Here is an 18,511-nt window from a genome sequence, read left to right on the forward strand (position 1 = left end):
GTAATACAGCCATGGTCATTCATTTACTTATTATTTGTAACCACTGCATAGGCAACATTGAGTAGTTGACGTGGAGACCTGATGGCCCTCAAACCTAAAATATTACCTATCTGGTCTTTTAAGAATGAGTTCGCTGACTCCTGTTCTAGAGGTTGACTTTTTTCTAGGCTTTATGCTTATTGTTCCCACTACTTTTGTCCCTTTTTTGGCCTCCTCCTAAAGAGATGTAAAGCAAATATCTTCTTTTTATGTACAATTCACAGAGTATTTTGAACTTCTTTGCTTGACTTTCAAGACTCATTTTTGATAGCATGTCCCCCAAAGTCTTATCACTGCTCCTGACTACATGCCTTAGGACTGGCTTGATTGCTTCTTAATGTTCTGTTAGTACAGAGTGTTTTGCATTTCTTCTATCATAGTGGTTTTTAAACTCTTTTATAAATACCTGTTGTCTGTATTCTTTAACACACTGTTTTTTAAACAATAAAATGTCTAGAAAGTATCATAATACACTGCACTTAAGAATAAATACTGTTTCATGAAACTTTTGTTTCATATATTTGAATAAATATGTATATATATACTGGGTCATGTTATAAAATATATCCTTAGTTTCTGTCAACAAGTTTAAGAAACTTTAATATAGGATTTATGAGGACAGGACTATGATTTGTTCTTGTGCACTTGGGACAAAGTTGCCACTCAATAAAATACTTGTTGAAGGGGTGGTGATAATAATAACTACCATTTATTGAACGTTTATTTAACTTCAGGCATTATGCTGACAATTTCACATATATTATCTTACTTGATCATCTTGGTAACTGATAAAGTAAATGTCATTATTCCCCTTTCATAGTTGAAGTTACAGAGGTTCAGAGAAACAAAAATTCACGCAGCTAATAAGTGGAAAGCTAGGACCTTGTCTGTTGAACTCCAAAATTGGTATTCTAAATTACTATATTTCCATTGTTATAGAGAATGTTTTAGACTATTTTGTTAGTGAAGTTTATACTTAAAAAATAGATCATCAAGCATTTAGCAAATTAATTAGTACATTTTTGTTTGTTTATTTCAAAGATTTCAGTAATTGGATCATAACAAGACTTCTGCGGATTGCAGCCACTCCATCCTGTCATGTGTTGCACAAGAAAATTTGTGAAGTTATCTGCTCATTATTGTTTCTCTTTAAAAGCAAAAGTCCTGCTATTTTTGGAGTACTGACAAAGGAATTATTACATCTTTTTGAAGACTTGATTTCTTTCCACAGAAGAAATGCAGTGGGACATCTTGTGGAATGGCCCGTGGTAGTTAGCCGATTTTTAAGTCAATTAGATGAACATGTGGGGTATTTACAACCAGCTCCTTTGCAGTTCATGAACATGCAAAATTTAGAATATATTGAAGTCACTTTATTAACAGTTCTTATTCGTATTATTGCAGTTGTGTTTTTTAGAAGGCAAGAACTCGTACTTTGGCGAATAGGTTGTGTTTTGTTGGAATACGGTAGTCCAAAAATTAAATCCTTAGCAATTAGCCTTTTAACTGAACTCTTTGAACTCGGAGGACTACCAGCACAACCAGCCAGCACTTTCTTCAGGTCATTTTTGGAATTAATAGAACATCTTGTAGAAATGGATGCTGACGAACTGAAACTCTATGAAGAGCCATTGTCAAAGCTGATAAAGACACTCTTCCCCTTTGAGGCAGAAGCTTATAGAAATATTGAACCTGTCTATTTAAATATGCTGCTAGAAAAACTCTGTGTCATGTTTGAAGACAGTTTGCTCATGCGGCTTAAGTCTGATTTGCTAAAAGCAGCTTTGTGCCACTTACTGCAGTATTTCCTTAAATACGTGCCAGCTGGGTATGAATCTGCTATACAAGTCAGGAAGGTTTATGTGAGAAATATTTGTAGAGCTCTTGTGGATGTGCTTGGAGTTCAGGTAAATGCAGAGGTAAGTCATTTTTAAGGTTACTTGTTAAGTATATAGATTTCCCCCTAATTTAATTGTATGCAAGATGTATGTAACAATGAGAAAATAGAATATCTTTAATAATACTGTACATTCAGAACAGGATGATTTTCATCATCTACTTTGGCTCCCTCTAATGGATTTTTACTTTGATTTCAGAAGGATTTGTTCAATAAGGTAATGAACTGCCAGAGGAGTAGAATGATTTACAGTAGAATTTGTGAAGTGTAAGCATGTTTGTTGCATTATTAATTAAAAAGGGGCCAGTTATCAACTTAATTGCAAAAACTTTGAACACTCACGTAGATTTTATCTTTGACGGGTTATAATCAATCACTTTTAGAAAACCTATTGGTACATTATACTAGTCATGCCAGTTATGCTTCTTTTCCTATTTGGACTGTGGGAGATGGGCAGTACAATGAAATAGTCAGATATGCAGTAACTTGATTAAATATTTCATTTTATCTATAAGACTTGCTGGATTTGTAGTATGAAAGAAGTTAGTAATTCCCTTATAGAATTATTTTGTGGCATTTTGACAAGGAAAAACAGGTTATAGGGAGAAGGATTTGTTATATCTTCTAAGACTATAGAACCATAGTTCTAGATATAGAACTATATATATGTCTATAGATAGACTGTGAAATAATATAAATTAACTTAGGTTTTTGTTTTGCCTGATGAGACTCTGAAAATAGTTTACCTTATTAGAAAACTTATGACTAATACCTAATATATTTTTGCTGTCTATGGATAATAAACATTTTCTAGAGATAGTTTTTGAAATTATTTTTGCTTTCTCAGTATTTGTTGGGCCCACTTTATGCAGTCTTAAAAATGGAAAGTGTGGAAATTATTGAGGAGGTTCAGTGCCAAATTAAACAGGAAAACCTCAGCAGTAATAGTGATGGAATATCACCCAAAAGGCCTCGACTCACCTCATCACTAAACTCTTCCGGAAGAGCACCAAAACAGGCCGATGGGTATGACCTTCATTCAGTTTTTGTTTAGTCATTTAGTAAAAATTTATTTACTTTAAAAAAAAAAAAAATCACCTTTAGTTTAGTGCCTTGACTTAAATACACAAAGAACATTTGTTCTTTCTAAAAGTAGACAAAGAAATGCTTAAAATATTTTAATAGTGCTTATGTGAAAGATTTCATGGATAAATATGGTTACTTAAAAAACTTTTTAAGGTCTTTACTTGCCTGTCTAATTTAACTTTTTAATATATGAAACATCTCAGGCTATATACATCTATCAGCAATTTAAAAAAATGTGAGCAGGGTGGCAGGTTAGCTCAGTTGGTTAGAGTGTGATGGTAATAACACCAAGGCTGCCGGTTTGATCCCCGCACTGATCACTGTGAACTGCATCCTCCTTAAAAAAAAAAAAGTGAACAAATAAATATTTTTTTGGAATGTGGCCAAAGAATTCCCATATTTCAGTCATCCCTGAAAGTTGTTTTAAATCTTAAATTTCAGTAGTTGACATTACATGTTGTCTTTTGTTTTAAATACTTTAACATTTGAACCAAACATATTAAATATGAATATATTTATACTGTGATCGTAATTAATTACAGAATTAAGCATGTGGATATGAACAAAAAGAGCATATTATGGAGTGCACTGAAACAGAAAGCTGAATCCCTTCAGATTTGCCTTGAATACGGTCCTCTAAAGAATCCTGTTACTGAGACTTTAGAAGGAGTCGCTGCTGTCCTGCAACTGACTGCTCTGTGTACTGTTCATTGTTCTCACCAAAACATGGACTGGTAAAGCAACTTGTATTTTCTGGGTGGGTTTCTTGCAATAAATTTGGATTTATTGTTTAGGAGACCTCATTCAATTCATTTGTGTGACTTTAGAACGCAAACTTTTTGGTGAAATAGAAATGTTTTTATTGAGCACCTGCTATAAAGGCTAGGAACTGTACAGGATAAGTACTATCCATGACTTACTTAATTTTTACAATAATTCTGTGAGATAAGTGTTATTATGTCCAGTTTACAAATTAGAAATCGAGGATCAGAGAAATTGAGGTTCTTTTTTGTCTGAAACCTAAACTAACTTTTCTGGGCATACATTTTTAGAAATTACCAGACCACAGCTTTATACAACTCAAAAGCCAATGTTCTTTTAGTTAAACATTTAATTAAAAGAACATTTCCCTTTCATTACAAGAGTAGGAATTTATAGTTCTTACCAGAGGGAACTGGGAGTGGGTAAGGGGGGGATGGAGGTAGAAAAGGGTAAAGGGGGTCAAATATATAGTGACGGACGGAGAACGACTGTGGGTGGTGAACACATCATATGATGTATAGATGATGTATTACAGAATTGTACACTTGAAACCTATGTAATTTTATTAACCAATGTCACCCTGATAAATTTAATAAAATAAAAAAATAAAATAAAAAGGATTCTCTGATAAAAAAGATGGAGGAATTTAGTACTTGTTAGAGGTATATTTTTGGTTCAGCATTCTTAGTATAGGTTAAGTATTTTATCAGAAGACCCAAGATGTGTGAACACTAAAGATTTTGTCTTATTTTTAGTGCCACATTATAGACCAACACTCCTTGTTAATTTTTTATGTGATCATTTGTTCTGTATTTGCTGATTGACTCTTTTAATTAGCCAAAACAAAGTTATGGAGGCGATTTTAAAGAAACTATTAATTCACATTGCATTAAATTTGGAATTTGAGAAATTTGAAGGAATAACTAATTAAGCTGAGGTCTACCCATGTCCTATTAGTAAGAAAGCGTTTACTAAGCCAGTTAATAATTATGCAGACATATCTTCTGACATTTTAAAGCCTGGTAATGCCACATTTAAATATTCTAGCTAGAGCATGTGGCCACATCCAACCGTTGATCGCCTGGCTGCAGCCCCAATAAACCTGTTTGCCCTTTGGGGCGGCACAAACAAACAAAAAAATGAGATTAATTGGAATTATCAAATCCTAAGGGTGATTTAGACAGACATAAAGAGATTTAAAATAATACTGACATAGTGATTTGCATATTTACTTTGAATTGGTTTAAAGTTATAGGTTAGTTTTGTACTCAGTTTCTTTTGCCTTACAATATTAGGTTTGACTAACAAAATTAATTTTAATTCTGTCTCTAAAAATATGTATTGACTGCAGCCATAATTTCAAGGACTGTCAACAGCCATGTAAGAAGAAACCTTCAGTAATGATAACTTGGATGTCTTTGGATTTTTACACAAAAGTGCTTACAAGCTGTAGGAGTTTGTTAGAATCTGTTCAGAAACCTTACCTGGAGGCAATTATTGATAAAGTGATGAAAATATATGATGCTTTGATTTATAGTCAAGGTGAGTATAAATAAGCAGTAGATCAAAATAACCTGTAAAGATAATCAGTATAGAAATAGGCTTTCTCTTTTGCCTAAGGCCTAAATGAACAAGTGTTTGGAATGCACAAAAATTTTCTTGCTTTCAGTTCTCTTACGCTTGTCAGTAATTTCCAAGTTCCAAATTCATTTGTGTAATATTTTGATTTATTTTTTTTCAGTCAATAGAAATTATTTATAACTTTAAAAATTTTGAGTTGAGAATCTAAAGAATGCTATGATCCTTTTCCTTAAAAATGCATAGATGCATATTTTTATGAAGTAACATTTAAGTTTGGGGGGTTCACAGACCTCAGAACTTCATCTCTATGTTAAGAACACCTGTTCATTGAATCTTAGTTCTAACTCCAGTTGATGATTAAGTAAATATGATTAAGGAAAAGAGAATTAATCACCTATTGTGTGTTTCGGTAGTAAAAACATCATTTGAAGATCACATTCTGGAAGATTTATGTGGAATGCTTTCACTTCCATGGATTTATTCCCATTCTGATGATGATTCTTTAAAGTTGACCACATTTGCCACTAATCTTCTAACATTAAGCCAGAGGATTTCGGATAGCTTCTGTAAGTGGTCACAAAATTCTGTGTGTGTGGTTTGTTTTGTTTTAACTCATCTCTAGATGGGACTTTAACACTTATCATTTCAATTTTTTCAATAATTAGAAGAGGCGGTACATTTCTAATAATTCAAAAAAGAGACATGTAAAAAAGTTAAAAATTGTAGGATTTGCACATCCTGAACTCTGTTCTGCCTCATTATTCTCCAAAAATGTCATTCCAGTTTACATTCCTATTAGCAGAATATGGGAGTTCCCATTGTTTCACATCCTCACCAACACTTGGCATTGTCATAGTTTAAAAGTTTTGCTATCTAAAAAAAAGAAAGAAATGTCAAGGTAATTATCTAAAAACACATTTTTTTGTTATCTGATGGGTGTGATTTTCAATTTGCATTTTCCTGATTATGTAATAATGTGCACCGACCTTTTTAAGTGCATATGCTTTATTTTTGAAAAGAGAACTTAAATGAAATACATATACAGCCAAAAAAATGTATATGCAGCCAAAAAAATGTATTATAAGAAAGGAAAACTGTATTAAAATTATAATATTCAATATATACCGATAACAAATGATGAATACAAGTCACTTTTGACTTCTGCAATTACAAGAGGTGCTCAAAGTGGTGTTCCCATCAGTGTCCAGACACTTCTGATTACTGCGAACTATTGCTTGAGCAACGTTGACAAAAGTGTCCACTTGTAGGGTTTCCAGGCGGGAATTCCCACTTGTTCTCAGGGAAATTTTTTCACTTTCCCCTTCCCGAATCCCAAGATATAAACTGTTTTCTGTTCTCCATGATGAATCATTTTCACAAAGTGACGGCTGATACTGCCAACCACCTGGGTTCAAGGAGCCCATTTTCCCGATTTCCTGACCAACTTTTCTTGGGATTCGGGAACAGGAAAACGAAAAAGTTCCTAAGAATGGGTGGGAATTCCCGCCTGGAAACCCTATCTACTTTTATACATTTTTTTGGCACCGTTGGTATATTTAGATGTTATTTGACTTTACAGCAAAGAATGAATGTGTGTGTCTGGGTGTATGTATGTATATGTATATAAAATTAACACTTAGAAACCTTATTTAATAGACTTACTTTTTCAGCACCACAGGCACAGTCACGGTGTGTGTTTCTTCTGACTCTGTTGCCAAGAAGAATATTTCTTGAGTGGAGAACTGCAGTTTACAGCTGGGCCCTGCAGAGCTCCCATGAAGTAATCCGAGCTAGCTGTGTTAATGGATTTTTTATCTTATTGCAGAAGCAGAATTCTTGTCACAGAGTTCCCAAGATTCTTATGTATGTATGAATATTTTAATTTGAATATATAACCTGATTGGGAAGATCATATTTGTAAATTTATGTTAAATGCTGGGTATATAGAACAAATACTGCTTTTAGTTTTACAATTTAAATTTTTTTCTTCCTAGGCTTTGTCTTACCACTACTTTTGCCCCAAATTAATTAATTAATATTTAGACCACAAAATTAAGCAAGTTTTATTACCTTTTTCCCCCCAGAGATAAAGTCAAAGATGATTCTGATATTGTCAAGAAAGAATTTGCCTCTATAATTGGTCAACTTGTCTGTACACTTCATGGCATGTTTTATTTGACAAGTTCTTTAACAGAACCTTTTTCTGAACATGGACATATGGACCTTTTCTGTAAGAGCCTAAAAGTCACTTCTCAATATGAATGTTCATCTTCTCGACTAAAAGCTTCTGTTTGCAAGCCGTTTCTTTTCCTACTGGAAAAGAAAATACCTAGTCCAGTGAAACTTGGTGAGTGATTTATCATTTAATATTTTAAAACCTTCTTAAGCTCTGTTTTAAAAATCAATGACAGAATTAGCCTGAAGCCTTAAAAAATTAGACTTGCTTGATAGACTCAATGTTCATGTAATTATTGATAAAAGGGAAGTCTGGTATTAGACTGTATCCCAGGGCAGTAGTTTTTGTATTTTTAAAATGCTCTTGTGGTTTGACAGCATAATGGGGCACACCTGATTTTTGATTCAATATTCTGAGGTTCAGTATCCTGTCTAGTGAAACCAGGGCCTTCCTAACGTGTCCCCTGTCACTGCCTCAGACATTCAGAACTTCAAACAGTTAGATACTTGGCCCAGCTGAGGACTATGGATTGTATCTTCTTGACCACTTTCCAGTGGTTTGTTGAGACCATGACATTTTTACACAATTACAAGGTTGTTTGGGTTCTAAGTTGTAACTTGTTCTCAAGTTTTCAAAACAGTATGTGATAGGTAGTTTCTAGGTCTTCCTAAGTCTTTTAATGTGAGATTAATAGTAAGGCTAAAATTGCCCTTAGTTCACAGTTCTTCGGATTAGTGAAATGTGCTTTTTAAGTCTATCTAGGTTACATACAAAATCTAAATGACTAGTCATTTTATGACTTAAAAAATGTCTATAATTTATTTTAGATTTAAATTATTTATAACTTATTAAGTATAAAGTAAATTTAGAATTATAAGTGTTCATTTTAATTCTCCACAATTCTGTGTGCTCTACAAATACTAAATTTTGGAATTAAGTACTAAATACTACATTATAAGGAATCTTAGGATTCTATGTAGTACATTATTTATTGAAAATATTTTTACAGTGAAACTTTGACATTTAATGTGATAAAGTGGGTATTACATGCTCTCTCCCTTTAGCTTTCATAGATAGTCTATATCATCTTTGTAAGCATCTTGATTTTAGAGAAGATGAAACAGATGTCAAAACAGTTCTTGGAACTTTATTAAATTTAATGGAAGATCCAGACAAGGATGTTAGAGTGGCTTTTAGTGGAAATATCAAGCATATATTGGAATCCTTGGACTCTGAAGATGGATTTATAAAAGAGGTTGAGTTTTTATTTTTAAATATTTGTGTTTTTATAAACCTGGCCCGAAAAATTGAACTAATTAATTAATTTTATTGTTCTAGCTTTTTGTCTTAAGAATGAAGGAGGCATATACACATGCTCAAATCTCAAGAAATAATGAGTTGAAGGATACTTTGATTCTTACAACAGGGGATATTGGAAGGTATGTTTTGTAGCATTTATATACTTTATTTGTTTTGGCCGTTTCCTTATTTGCCTCGTGTTTGAAATAGTGATATGAGAGATGTGATATTATAGAAAGAAATGTGATATCAGCATGGATTTATTTGTGGATTTCCATTTATTTCTGAGACACTGATGATAACTTTTCTGTTTTAATTTTAGGGCCGCAAAAGGAGATTTAGTACCTTTTGCACTCTTGCACTTACTGCATTGTTTACTATCCAAGTCAGCATCTGTCTCTGGAGCAGCATACACAGAAATTAGGGCTCTGGTTGCAGCTAAAAGCGTTAAGCTGCAAAACTTCTTCAGCCAGTACAAGAAGCCCATCTGTCAGGTGAGAGTCAGCGTTGCCCTCGACTGTGGAAAATAGCAGTACTTTGTAAGAGTTAAAAAAAGAACATATATGTGTTTTATTTTTCTTGCCTTAAAAGATAAGTTTTTAGAAATGATGTATTCAGGTTATTTAAGAGAACCTAAATCTTGCCAGTTTTATATTTTAGCGTCTTGGACTAAAGATGTAGATTGTAAATGGGAGATGGGAAAACTATCTTATAATATATTGGATAGTCATGCTCTATTGTTAATCTAAAAGAGATACCGTTCCTTTTTAGCCATTCTTTTAGTGATGATAAACTCCTTTATGCCTTGATATTATGGCTAAGGCACTTTGTTTTAAAAAAGGTTGATTCAATTCATGGCTGAAAAGTTAGGATATACTAAAATACTGGCTTTGCCCTGTGTTGATATAATCCTAAGCAAGATATTCAAGTTTCTTAAGTAAGCCTGGTTGGTTTATCTGTAAAAGGGAGATTATGCATAACCCATTTCATTAAGGTTGTTGGAAAAATTAAATGAGTGGTAATTCAGGTAATATGTTTCTAATACTATCTGATACTGTCGTTTATGTTACCTTAAAAAGTATTAGTTAAATTTTCTTCCTTGTGTGAAAAGTAACAAATCATTTTGCTCCAGTTTTTGGTGGAATCCCTCCACTCCAGTCAGATGACAGCACTTCCTAGTACTCCAAGCCACAGTGCGGAGATGCGAAAACAAGATGTGGCTCACCAGAGAGAAATGGCTTTAAATACCTTGTCTGAAATTGCCAATGTTTTTGACTTTCCTGATCTCAATCGTTTCCTTACTGTAAGTGGCATAGCATAGTCGACTTAATTGAGGTTTTTCAATTTAATGTTCTGTGTGTGTTCTAGATTTTTTAAAAGAAAATGTGGCAGGTACATTGAGGAGTGTATAGACCCTAGATTTTCAAATTTATGTTTTCTTTTGACTGATAGGACAATGTTACCTATGTTATAATATTTAATTTCATGTTGATTTGAGTCATTGCTCTGTATGGTTAGCTATTTTGAAAGGTTAATGCTAATTGATTAACACTGGTTTATTCAGTTGACTGAGCCCTTAAGTCTTTTTTTTTCACAGTTGACATTCAATATTATTTTATATTAGTTTCAGTTGTACAGCATAGTAGTTTGACATTTATATAATTTGTGACGTGATCCCCCCAATAAGTCTACCTACGTGGTACTATACATAGTTATTACAATATTATTGACTATATTCCCTATGCTGTAGTTTACATCCCATGACTATTTCATAACTACCAATCTGTACTTCTTAATTCCTTCACCTTTTTCACCCAGCTCTCCCACTGGCAACCATCAAAATGTTCTCTGTATCTATGAGTTTGTTTGTTCAGTTATTTTGTTCTTTAGATGCCACATATAAATGAAATCATATGGTATTTGTCTTGGTGTGACTTTTTCGTTTAGTATGATACCGTCTTTGTCCATCCATTTTTTCGCAAATGGTTAAGAGTTCATCATTTTTTGTGTCCAAGTAACATTCCACCATATGTATATGTACCACCTCTTCTTTACCCAGTCTTGTATTGATGGACACTTAGGATGCTTCCATATCGTGGCTATTACACATAGTGCTGCAGTGAACATAGGGCTGCATATATCTTTTCAAATTAGTATTTTGGATTTCTTAGCATAAATACCCAAAAGTGGAATTGCTGGGTCATAAGGTTGTTCTATTTTTAATTTTTTGAGGACCCTCCATACTGTTTTCCATAGTGGTTGCACTAATTTGCAATCCCACCAACAGTGCACGAGGGATCCCTTTTCTCTACATACTTGCCAACACTTGCTTGTTGGTTTATTGATGATAGCCATTCTGACAGGAGTGAGGTGGTGTCTCACTGTGGTTTTTATTTGCATTTCTCTGATGATTAGTGATGTTGAGTGTCTATTCATATGTCTATTGGCCATTTGTATGTCCTCTTTGGAGAAATGTCTATTCAGGCCCTTTGCCCATTTGTTAATTGGATTTTTGTTGTTGTTGTTGTTGTTGTATGAGTTCTTCATAAATGTTTCATATTAACCTCTTATCAGATGTATTATTGGAAAATATCTTCTCCCATTAAGTAGGTTATCTTTTTGTTTTGCTGATGGTTTCTTACGTTAGTTTGATGTAGTCCCATTTGTTTATTTTTTCTTTTGTTTCCCTTGGGTGAGGAGATATATCAGTAAAAATATTACTAAGAGTGATGTCACAGAGTTTACTTCCTATGTTTTCTTCTAGGAGTTTTATGGTTTCAGGTCCTACACTTAAGTCTTTAATTCATTTTGAGTTTATTACTGTATGTGGTATAAAAGGTGGTCTAGTTTCACATTTTTGCATGTATCTGTCCAGGTTTCCCAGCACCATTATTGAATAGTCTGTCTGTACCCCATTGTAAATTCTTGCCTCCTTTGTCACAGATTAGTTGACCATGTAGGCATGGGTTTATTTCTGGCCTCTCTATTCTATTCCATTGATCTAAGTGTCTGTTTTCAGGCCAGTACTATGTTATTTTGACTCCTATAGCCTTGTAGTATAGTTTGACATTAGGTACCTTGATACCTCCAACTTTGTTCTTCTTTTCTCAGGATTGTTGTAGCTATTTGGGATCTTCTGTGGTTCCATACAGATTTTAGGATTATTTATTCTAGTTCTGTGAAAAATGCCATTGGTATTAATATTTTCATAGGGATTGTATTGAATCTATAGATTGGGTAGTTTGGATATTTTAACGGTGTTATTTCTTTCAAATATTGACAGTTTTACTTGCCCTTTCCAGTTCAGATTCCTTTTATTTCTTTTTCTTCCCTGATTGCTGTGGCATGGACTTCCAATACTATGTTGAATAAAAGTGAAAGTAAAAATGCTTGTCTTGTTCCTGATCCTAAAGAAAAGCTTTCAAGTTTTTACTGTTGAGTGTGATGTTAGCTGTGGGTTTGTCAGATATGGCCTTTATCATGTTGAGGTGTGTTACCTCTATTTCCACTTTGCTGAGTTGGTTTTTTATTTTTATTTCATTTTTTTAAAATCATAGATGCTGGATTTTGTCAGACATGTTTTCTGCATCTATTAATATGATCAGATGGTTTTTATACTTCATTTTGTTTATGTGGTGTATCACATTAATTGACTTGCAGGTATGGAACCAGCCTTGCATCCCAGGAATAAATCCCACTTGATCATGGTGTGTGATGTTTTTAATGTGTTACTGAATTACTGTGTTTCCCCAAAAGTAAAACCTAGCTGGACAATCAGCTCTAATGTGTCTTTTGGAGCAAAAATTGATATAAGACCTGGTCTTGTTTTACTATAAGACTGGGTGTTATATACTATAATATAATATGAGACCAGGTCTTATATCAATTTTTGCTCCAAAAGACACATTAGAGCTGATTGTCCGGCTAGGTCTTATTTTCGGGGAAACAGGGTAGGTTTGCTAAATATTTTATTGAGGATTAATCCCCCCTTCTTTCGCCTCCCATCCTCCCCTCCACTCCAGTTCAAGCTGTTGTTTCTCAGTCTAGTTGTGTAGGACACAGCTTCCTGGCCCATGCTGGTATTTTGAGTCTCGCGCTCCCCCAACTGAGGCAGTCGGTCACCGGTCATTGGTGGGCCAATCACAGCAGCTCAGGGCAGCTCTCGAGGGCTGCCGGCCACTCACGATAGCTGCCAGCCACTCACACTGGCTGCCAGGCACTCAACGCTGGCTGCCTGCCATTCATGCTGGCCGCCGGCCGCTCATAACAGCGCACAGTAGCCCACAGAAGCCCACAGCAGCACACTGCAGCCACGGCAGCTCACGCTGGCTGCTGGCCAGTCACGCTGGCCGCTCATGGCGGCACATAGCAGCACACTGCAGCCTGTGGCAGCACTCAGCAGCCCACGGCAGCTCACGCCAACCTCCGGCTGCTCACGCCAACCTCCAGCTGCTCACAGCAGCCCAGCTCCAGGGAGAGCTATTGTTCACAATCTTAGCTGTAGAGGGTGCAGCCCACTGGCGTATGTGGGAATTGAACCGGTGACCTCTGCATTAGCATGGCTCTCCAACCACCTGAGCTACGGGGCTGGCCCTTGTTGAGGATTTTAGCATCTATGTTCACCTGGTTTTGGAATCGGTAATGGTGACCTCATAAAATGAGCTTGGGAGACTTCCCTCCTCTGGAATATTTTGGAGTAGTTTGAGAAGTATAGGTGTAATTCTTTGAATGTTTGGTAAAATTCATCTGTGAAGCCGTCCAGTCCAGGATTTTTGTTTTTTGGGAGCTTGTTGATTACTGATTTGATTTTGTTAGTAGTAATCAATCTGTTCAGATTTTCTGTTTCTTCTTTTTTCTAATTTAGTCTTGGAAGATTGTATGTTTTTAGGAATTTATCCATTTCTTCCAGATTGTCCACTTTTTTGGCATATATAATTGTTTGTAGTATTTTATTATAATATTTTATATTTCTGTGGTGTCATTTGTCACTTCTCTTTCATTTCTGATTTTATTTATTTGGGTCCTCTTTCTTTTTTTCTTGATGAGTCTGATTAAAGATTTACCAATTTTGTTTATCTTTTCAAAGAACCAGCTCTTGTTTTCATTGATCTGTTGTATTGTTATTTTAGACTATTTCATTTATTTCTGCTCCGATATTTATTCTTTCCTTCCTTCTACTCACATTGGGCTTTGTTGTTCTTTTTCTAGTTCCTTTAGGTGTAACATTAGAGTGTTTATTTGAGATTTTTCTTGTTTTTTCAGGTGGGCCTGTATTGCTATGAATTTTCCCATTAAGACTGCTTTTTCTGTGTCCCATAGATTTTGGGCATTGTGTTTTCATTTTCATTTGTCTCAGGATATCTTTTGATTTCTTCCTCGATCTTATTGTTAACCCATTCACTGTTTACTAACTTGTTATTTAGCCTTCATGTGTTTATGTGTTTTTCAGTTTTTTTCTTGTAATCGATTTCTAGTTTTTTGCCATTGTGGTTAAAGAAGAATTGATATGATTTCAGTTTTCTTAAATTTATTGAGAGTTAACATATGGTCTTGTGACCTGACATATAGTCTGTCATCGAAAATGTTCAGTGTGCACTTGAAAAGAGTGTATATTCTGCTGCTTTGGGATGAAATGCTCTAAAAATATCAATTAAATCAATCTGGTCTTAATGTGTAATTTAAGGCTGCTTTTTCTGTGTTGATTTTCTGTCTGGAAGATCTATCCATTGAGTCAATGAGGTGTTAAATTCCCCTATGACTGTTTCACTGTTGATCGCCCTTTATGTTAGTCAAAATCTGTTTTATATATTTAGGTGCTCCTATGTTGGGTGCATAAATGTTTATAAGGATTATATCCTCTTGTTGGATTGATCTCTTTATCATTATGAAATATCCTAATTGTCTCTTATTATAGCCTTTGTTTTAAAGTCTCTTTTGTCTGATATAAGTATTGCTACCACAACTTTGTTTCCATTTGCATGAAATATCTTTTTCCATCCCTTTACTTGTAGTCTTTGTGTAGACTTGTAGTCTTTCGATCTGAAGTGGGTCTCTTGTAGGCAGCATATGTATGGGTCTTGTTTTCTTATCCATTCAGCCACCCTAAGTCTTTAGATCGGGGCATTTAATCTACGTACATTTAAAGTAGTTATTGATAGGTATGTAGTTATCATTTTATTGTTCATATTTTTTACCTTTTTTTTTTTTTTTTCTTTTTAAACAAGTCCCTTTAACATTTCTTATAATACTCGTTTGGTGGTGATTAACTCCTGTAGCGTGTTTTTTCTTTTTGTCTGGGAAGCTCTTCATCTCTCCTTCATTTTTAAATGACAGCCTTGCTGGGTAGAGTACCCTTGGTTGTAAGTCCTAACTTTTCATCATGTTGAATATTTTGTGCCAATCCCTCTGGCCTGCAAAGTTTCTGTTGAGAAATCAGTTGACAATCTTATGGGAGCTCCCTTGTTGGTGACAAACTCCCTTTCTCTTGCTGCTTTTAATTTTTTTTGTCTTTAACCTTTGTCATTATAATTATGATATGTCTTGATGTGGGTCCCTTTGTTTGTGATTCTCTGTGCTACTTGGGCTTGTATGTCTGTTTCCTTCGCTAGTTTAGGGAAGTTTTCAGTCCTTATTTCTTCAAATAGGTTTTCAATTCCTTGCTCTCCCCTCCTTCTAGTAACTCTGTGATGTGAGTGTTTTTATGCTTGATGTTGTCTCAGAGGTCCTTTAAAGTATCCTTTTGTTTTTTCTTTATTCTTTTTTTTGTGTGTGTGATTGGGTGTTTTCTGCTACCTTGATTACTTCTAGTGTATTCCTCATTTCAATTATTGTATTCTTTATTTCTGACTGGTTCTTTTTCATGGTTTCTTTGCTCCTTTTTATGCTTACTATCTCTTTGTTGAAGTTCTCACTAAGTTCCTTGAGCATCCTTATAATCAGTGTTTTGAACTCTGTATCTGGTAGATTGCTTGCCTCCATTTTGTGTAGCGCTTTTCCCAGAGTTTTCTCCTGTTGTTTTCACGTGGGACATGTTTCTTTGTCTCCTCATTTTGACTGTCTCTCTGTGTTTATTTCTATTTATTAGGTAGATCTGATACATCTCCCTGCCTTGGTTAGGTGGCCTTATGTAGTAGGTGTCCTGTGTGGCCCAGTGGTGCAGTCTTCCTGATCACCTCAGCTGGGTGCTCCAGGAGTGTCTTTTGTGTGGACTCTATGTGCCCTCCTGTTGCAGATGGGCCTTGATTGCTTTTGGTATGTCAGTGGGTGGGCTTGACTATAGGCTGACTGGCTGTGAGGATTGGCCATGACACTGCATATGAGCTGCTGTGTGGGGGCTGACCCCATAGAGCAAGAAAAGCCCCAGAAGGCTCTGTGCTTGCTGAGACCATCCTTTGGGTGTGCTTCTTGAAGGGCTAGTCTGGCGGTGCTCTTCTGTGTTCTGAAGCTGGCCAGTGGGTGTGTTGGTTCTGGGGACTCTTGTACGGGGTGGTTCTGGTGCAGGCCAACCGCTGCCTATATCCAGCCTGAGACTACCTGGGAGAGCTAAAAAGTGGTCTGTGTTTGGTAACTGCCTGTGCTGGAACTGGAAGCATATGGGAGAGGCTACGCCACGAACCAAATCTGGATGACACCAGTACCAGGCCTGTGGCAGTTCAGCAAAGGGCACAGGTCACCGTGAGGCCTGCCAATGCTAGCTGCCCATAAGGCTCAGCTGCTGAAAGAATCCTTATGTTGGGTGAGGCTTGGTCTGTCTCCAGGAGTCACCAGGGTGGGGTGAGTGGTATTCATGAAGTTAATGCAGATTCAGATATGGCACCAGTGCTGAGCTTTTTTCCACTCAGCAAAAGGCCCACGGCACACTGAGGACTGCCACCACCTGCCTGGGTCCTGAAGACCTCTGAGAGTGTTTTAAGAAAGACTGCAGCACATGCTAAGGCCTGCTGCCTACTGCTGAAAGAGCCTGTGGCAGTGTTGGGTAGGGTGGGGTTTCAGGGAGCCACCAGGGTGGAGTGAGCAGATTTCACCAGGCCAGTGCAGATAAAGATTTGGTAATGTCGGGGGAGAGCTCAACACAGTAAAGATGGCACCTGCCTGCTGGCTGCGTGGGAGGAGGGCTCAACATAGAGATAATGGCTGCTGTCCCTTTAGCCCTTGTCTTGAAACTACACAACTCAGCTTTTTCCTTTCTGAACTGCTGTCCCTCTGCTGAAGGGTGAGTGCCTGGGAGCAAGCGAGTCTGTGCTCGGGCAAGAGGATGCCTGGACTTCTAGCAGCCTTCTATCTCACCCAGTCGGACAGTCACCCTGCTCATTATCATAGCCAGATGTTGTGGCAGCAGCTGTTTTTGGCACTGGTGGTCTGGGCTGGGGAGTCCCTTGTGGGACTGGATCCCCTTGCTCCTCAGGGGGTCCTCTGCAGCTGAGATATCACTCCCAATTCTCAAACACCACATGCGCGTGAGGCCAGCCTGTTTCACATCTCCACTTCTCTTAACAGCCTCGACGTGGCTGCTTCACTGTATCCCTAGTCATAAGACTTCTGTTCAGGTAGTTTTCTGATGGTTCTCCAGGTCGATTGTTACACATTTTGGTTGTAATTTTGATGTGGTCATAGGAGGAGGCGAGCACAGTATTTACCTTACTTTGCCATCTTGACTCCGACAGTGTTCTTGTGTCTTCAGTGCTATGTGCGGTTTCATTGGTAATGCCAATTCTAATATAATTTCAATCCCTAAGGAGATGGGGTAATATAGTACAAAAGTCGTAGTATAGATAATCTGTGAATTCAAAGGACAAGTGGAAATATGGAGTGGTTGGGGAAGCCTGTGAAAAGTCATTAGGGCTGAGATTTGAAAGATGATGGAGTAGATTATCTTGTTGTTACCTCTTCCCAAAGTCAAAGTTTATCATTACTCTTAGCTAATAACAATAGTGATTCATACAGAATTTTTCCCTCCACTGTTACTATATTTTAACAAACTTAAACTGCTTGTATAATAAATTGGTCAAACTCTGGAAGGAAATATGACAGTGTATAGTAAGGACCACAGAGATATACTTACCTTTACATTCAGTAATTCCACTCTGGGAACCAAAAAGCACAGGTGTTTACTGCCGTATTTTCCAAGTAGCAAAACTAAATAAAACCGGGGTGGCTGGTTAGCTCAGTTGGTTAGAGCATGGTGCTGATAACACCAAGGTTGCCGGTTCAATACCCGCATGGGCCACTGTGAGCTGCACCCCCCTTAAAAGAAAAACCCAAAAAACTAAACAAAAACTTGAGAAGAAACTAAATGTTTAGGTCATAGAATGTTATGTAAACATTCACATAGTAATTATGAATACTTTGTAGAAACTACTTTATGGTGTTATAACAGTGTTATAGGATTAATATTAAGCTGAAAGGCATAACACAAGAAGTGTCTAAATGTCTCTGAGGGCAGGGCCTGAGTCTTGCTCACTGTCACATCTCACTGCCTAAGATAGCGACTGACACATAGGAGGTGTTTATTAGATACACGTCGAATGAATAAATGAAAGGCAAACCATTTTATGTTGGGAAGTTTGTATACATTTTGTGAATATGATCTTAAGGGAAATAGACCAAAATCAAAATAGATTTATTGCCATGGTGGGATGGTGGGTGTGTTGAAAAGATTTACTTTAATGGTA

At 36.3% G+C, this 18,511-nt stretch overlaps 1 protein-coding gene across 6 annotated transcripts in view; it reads left to right on the forward strand.

Annotated features, from left to right (window-relative positions):
- The window catches only part of ATR (ATR checkpoint kinase), a 118,552-nt gene that overhangs the window by 6,736 nt on the left and 93,305 nt on the right, over positions 1 to 18,511 (forward strand). For all 6 annotated transcript variants that reach the window (XR_012497057.1, XR_012497058.1, XM_074334043.1 and 3 more), the window contains exons 4-14: positions 1,081 to 1,958; positions 2,784 to 2,962; positions 3,565 to 3,756; positions 5,136 to 5,326; positions 5,779 to 5,931; positions 7,036 to 7,228; positions 7,450 to 7,712; positions 8,606 to 8,796; positions 8,880 to 8,980; positions 9,163 to 9,334; positions 9,973 to 10,143. Coding sequence is in view for 4 of the 6 variants with exons in the window: in XM_074334043.1 (XP_074190144.1) it covers positions 1,081 to 1,958; positions 2,784 to 2,962; positions 3,565 to 3,756; positions 5,136 to 5,326; positions 5,779 to 5,931; positions 7,036 to 7,228; positions 7,450 to 7,712; positions 8,606 to 8,796; positions 8,880 to 8,980; positions 9,163 to 9,334; positions 9,973 to 10,143 (2,684 nt within the window). In the remaining 2 variants the exon portion in view is untranslated. The remainder of the gene's footprint in view (positions 1 to 1,080; positions 1,959 to 2,783; positions 2,963 to 3,564; positions 3,757 to 5,135; positions 5,327 to 5,778; positions 5,932 to 7,035; positions 7,229 to 7,449; positions 7,713 to 8,605; positions 8,797 to 8,879; positions 8,981 to 9,162; positions 9,335 to 9,972; positions 10,144 to 18,511) is intronic.

This window comes from Rhinolophus sinicus, linkage group LG01 (genome assembly GCF_036562045.2).
Source record: "Rhinolophus sinicus isolate RSC01 linkage group LG01, ASM3656204v1, whole genome shotgun sequence".
NCBI classification, from domain to species: Eukaryota; Metazoa; Chordata; class Mammalia; order Chiroptera; family Rhinolophidae; genus Rhinolophus; species Rhinolophus sinicus.